The sequence below is a fragment of the Limulus polyphemus genome, unplaced genomic scaffold (assembly GCF_000517525.1).
Source record: "Limulus polyphemus unplaced genomic scaffold, Limulus_polyphemus-2.1.2 Scaffold3059, whole genome shotgun sequence".
NCBI lineage: Eukaryota > Metazoa > Arthropoda > Merostomata > Xiphosura > Limulidae > Limulus > Limulus polyphemus.
The window spans coordinates 74005-78492 of NW_013668669.1; the positions used below are offsets into that span (position 1 = coordinate 74005).

Consider the following 4488-nt stretch of genomic DNA (forward strand, 5'->3'; position numbering starts at 1 on the left):
TAACCTTAGATCCAACAAATACATTCGCACGAGCTATATAGTTAACCACAACAAAGTATTATTGGATAAGAAGGATTTAACCTTAGATCCAACAAATACACTCGCATTGTACTTCTTTATATGCCTGATTGAAATTATAAACATACTTATTGTGATGTATTGCCAAAAAAAATATTTTTGACAGGGGGTTATTTATCGCTAGCTTAGGGCATTTTGTCCAGAAAATGAGAATAATGTTTAGAGGAAACACTTAGGCCCATTGGAATAAGGGACAATGGGTTTGTTTAGCATAGCACACGTGTAAAGAGGAAAGGAAACATTAACAGGGTACATCCTTTATATCCTAATCTCCAGTACTACCGTTGCTTTTTATTGTGTTTGATGCATTAAACTCATATATATATAATTACGGTCCTTAATTTTTAATATTAAATAGCTGAGACTTATATGAATGAAAATTAAAGAACAACATTTAAAACGTATTCGAACTCTGTTACTATACTAACAATCAGATAAAATAATTATATTAGTATACATTAAAGTATTGCTACTCGACTTCTACAGTGTTTGTTTGTTCGGTCGGTGACTACACGTCTAACTATATGTACCCTAAAGAAAATATTCTTACCTTGTAAAAGTATTAGCCAGATAACATACGTAAACATGATAGATACCACGCAGTAAACGTCCGTGCTCAACACGTGAGTCGCCAACAGCACTCGCACGTAAAGAATGTCACCGAGAAAAGATGTTAGTCAATTTCACCTGTCTCTTCACTTGCTGACGACAGCGCGTCCTAGTGTCGAAATTTATAAGCTCCCGAGCTTGACTTTTGTTTCTAACACCTATTTAATATAATGATTTTGTTTTTTGACTTTGTGGAATGTTAATATGAACTTCTGAAGCTTGATTGGCAGTTAGTTAATTACATAAACATACCGTTCGTCGAATAACCTGATCGTTAGCCAAAGAGACAAAGAAGGGATCTAAGTTTAAACTCTTTATAATCTTGCCATGATTTTACAATCATGGTTAATTTAACACTAATTAGCGGTTTAGAACATCCCTTAATCAGCAACAACATTTTTATCGGCTACACGAATTTCCCTCGAGAACTATTGTTATCGTACATGTATGGTGATAAGTTGGGGTAATTAATCTTTCCACCAAAATAGTAAGCCAACAAAAATCAAATAAACACTCATCACTTTATTCGAATTTGAAGTGAAAATTCACCCATTCTCTTGCAGTGGCAGTTCCATTTGATACTGCTCAATAACGACAAATGAGACGCTTGCCATAAAATTAAAAGGGAACGTCCGTGGAAATTTGAAGTGAAGGAATAAACACATTAAAAAGGAACAAGAATTATGTATCGTATGAGTAATAAGGTCCTACAGACAGATGCATTCTGTAAGCAGTGGAGGATTAGACTGATAAGGGTGTTTTCCTAAGATAAATCACTGCACCAAACCAAACTTCACAAGACATCATTTTTAGTGTTGCGGGTCTTCGGTGATAACTACCTTTAGTGGAAATATCCTAACCTTTTGACTCCACCTTCTCGCGTGCAGCTGGGAGGGCGTGTTCTTCCGTTCACATGCGTGTTGAGAACTGATAATCTAGCTTATCTAGAAATTGTGAACACCTGCCATTATTATCAACTCCATTTACACAAGCCGAGTTTGTAATTCCCGCTAGAATAACGAAAGATAACGTATTCAAGTGATGGAACTCTGTAATAAAGACCACGAAAGGCCAGGGGCCGAAAAAAAGAAGACCGCGCTGTAAACCCCATTAAAGTCCGGTTTCAAAGTTGGTATTGAATCAGAGAGTTTTGAAAGTTAAATTTTAGCTCAAATTATCAAATAAAGCGATATTTCGTCCTTTAATAATGAAAAAACATATTAGCCTTGCTTACATGGAGTCAAAGTTTTAAAGTAAATATACACCTGAATGATGAAGTCACGCAAGACGGACGCTGGTGTATTTATCTCCTGCATCGAAAGACTTCATTCAAGAGCGACTGATAATACTACTTTTGGTTAATTAAGGAATCAATTTGATTGTCCTGGGGGAAGAAAGTGTGCTTTAAAACATGACACAATCTGTTGCAGACGTATAAACGAAGCACGACATATAGTTATCAAGGTTTTATTTTCTTGTTACATTTATAGCATAAAATAATCTTTACTTGGCCCACTTTGACAGCGTGCCATACGGGTAAGGTATGGCTGCATGGCTAATATTAAGGAACTCATCCTTCAACTTTCGCGATATAAATAAATTACATTTTAAGTCATCTCATAACTCGAGTGTTTTTTAGAAACCAGAACTGTATTGGGAATGAGCGAGAAGCAGGAAATGTGGGATTAGTAGACCATCCTGAAGATGCGGCAGATTTTAGAGTCAAAGTAAATAAGAATGTAATAATACCGCAACTACACACTATATCTTATATATTCAGTGCCGTATTGGCCTTTCGCTCAGTACCAGGGCTCATCGATTACTTATGTTTAGTTGTTTGTATTGTAGTTGGTGCTTGTTCGTAGAGACTCCAACCACATGCTACACAATAGAATGCTCTACATATACCACGTCATCACAGTGGCCTTCTGTTCAATTGCTGTTGGCCCGGCATGGCCAGGTAGCTAGGGCACTCGACTCGCAATCTGAGGGTCGCGGGTTCAAATCCTCGTCACACTAAACATGCTCGCCCTTTCAGGCGTGGGGGCGTTATAATGTAACGGTAAATCCCACTATTCGTTGGTAAAAGAGTAGCCCAAGAGTTGGCGGTGGGTGAGGAGGACTAGCTGCCTTCCCTCTAGTCTTACACTGCTAAATTAGGAACGGCTAGCGCAGATAGCCCTCGTATAGCTTTACGCGAAATTCAAAACAAACTAACAAACAAACAAAACAATTGCTGTCTTTAATATTAACAAAGTTACTGCAACTTAAGCCCCAGAAATTCTGGTTTCTCGTACGCTTGTCAGTAAGTTAGACTAGTAAGGTTTACACGTGGTTGACACGTATGTCTCGTAATGTATGACAGGAAAAACTTTCTGTTCGAAACATCAGTACGGCATAAACTTTGCAACTTTTAACACACTGTTTTCAATTGGTATACAGTTGGTTGTTATCGTAAGTAGCAGCGCAGTAACCTTCGCAACTTCATATGCTGTTGATAACCATAAATAATAAATGTCCTTCTTAGCGTGTCTTACAGAGACTGAGCGAAAAATACACGTAAGCAAAGTAAAGCCTTCAATGTACTCTGAAATTTTGGCGACCAGGAGCAATAATTTTTTTTTGTTCCTTTGATTTCATTTCCGCCAGAACTGAAAAGTTGATGTGCTTTAATGTTAGAGTAAAATATATCGCATAATTTTTATGCATACTAATATTTTCAGTGGATTGCAGGCATAAATTATATATGTTTAAAAATTGCACTGTTTTTTCAGAGTACACGGAACCGGCCAGAAAAAAAACTAAAAGAAAAACAACTTTCAATAGACATAGTAAAGATTTATACGTCTCACGTGGCGCAGGGGAAATCGATGGCAATGATAAATCAGTAAATAGAACCGTTCCTGGTTGTTTATCCTCCATTTCGTTTTCAAACGTTTTCCAATGTGTGCACACATTTCAATTATTCATATATTATAGTCATTATTATATGAACTTAAAATACCAATTTTACGATATAAACATATCCATACATACTTTTGGCCCTATTCAGACTAAATGAAAGAAGCGAGATTTTCTAAAAAAGTAAAAAACGAAAAATACAAAAAAATAACAACGTATTTTGATATGGTTAACCTAATTGCTTTAAACTATTCCGCATTTATTGAAATTGTTCCAAAATAACATATTTGATTTACTGAAGAATCTATAAATGGAGCTAATCATACATCAGGCTGTATTTTATCTCATTTTATAGGTAATGTATTGAATTGAACCTGTCTATTGTGAAAAACATTAGCAACAAAAATATTTCTGTACAGTTGAGGATACTACACAACTAACGCAGCATCTTTATTTGCTATAGCCTCGCAGTGGCACAGCGTTATGTCTGCGGACTTATAATGTTAGAAGCCGGGTTTCGATACCCGTGGTGGGCAGAACACAGATAGCCCATTGTGTAGCTTTGCGCTTAACTTCAAACAAACAAACAAACAATTATTTACTATAGTAGCGACCTCTACAGAAGTATATTTGTAATGCCAAATTTCAGTTATGTATTAAAGTAAACATTTAAATCAGTCAGCTGCAGTTACTTGACGCATGAATACACTTGTTTTATCAGTCAGCTGCAGTTACTTGACGCGTGGATACACTTGTTTTATCAGTCAGCTGCAGTTACTTGACGCGTGGATACATTTGTTTTATCAGTCAGCTGCAGTTACTTGACGCGTGGATACACTTGTTTTATCAGTCAGCTGCAGTTACTTGACGCGTGGATACATTTGTTTTATCAGTCAGCTG

General features: G+C 36.5%; 1 protein-coding gene across 1 annotated transcript in view; it reads right to left on the reverse strand.

Annotated features, from left to right (window-relative positions):
* Positions 1–680, reverse strand: part of LOC111088056 — a 68501-nt gene extending 67821 nt beyond the window's left edge. The window contains exon 1 of the mRNA XM_022396915.1: positions 629–680. Within this exon, the coding sequence (XP_022252623.1) occupies positions 629–665 (37 nt within the window). The 5' untranslated portion in view covers positions 666–680. The remainder of the gene's footprint in view (positions 1–628) is intronic.
* Between the last annotated feature and the right edge of the window lie 3808 nt (positions 681–4488).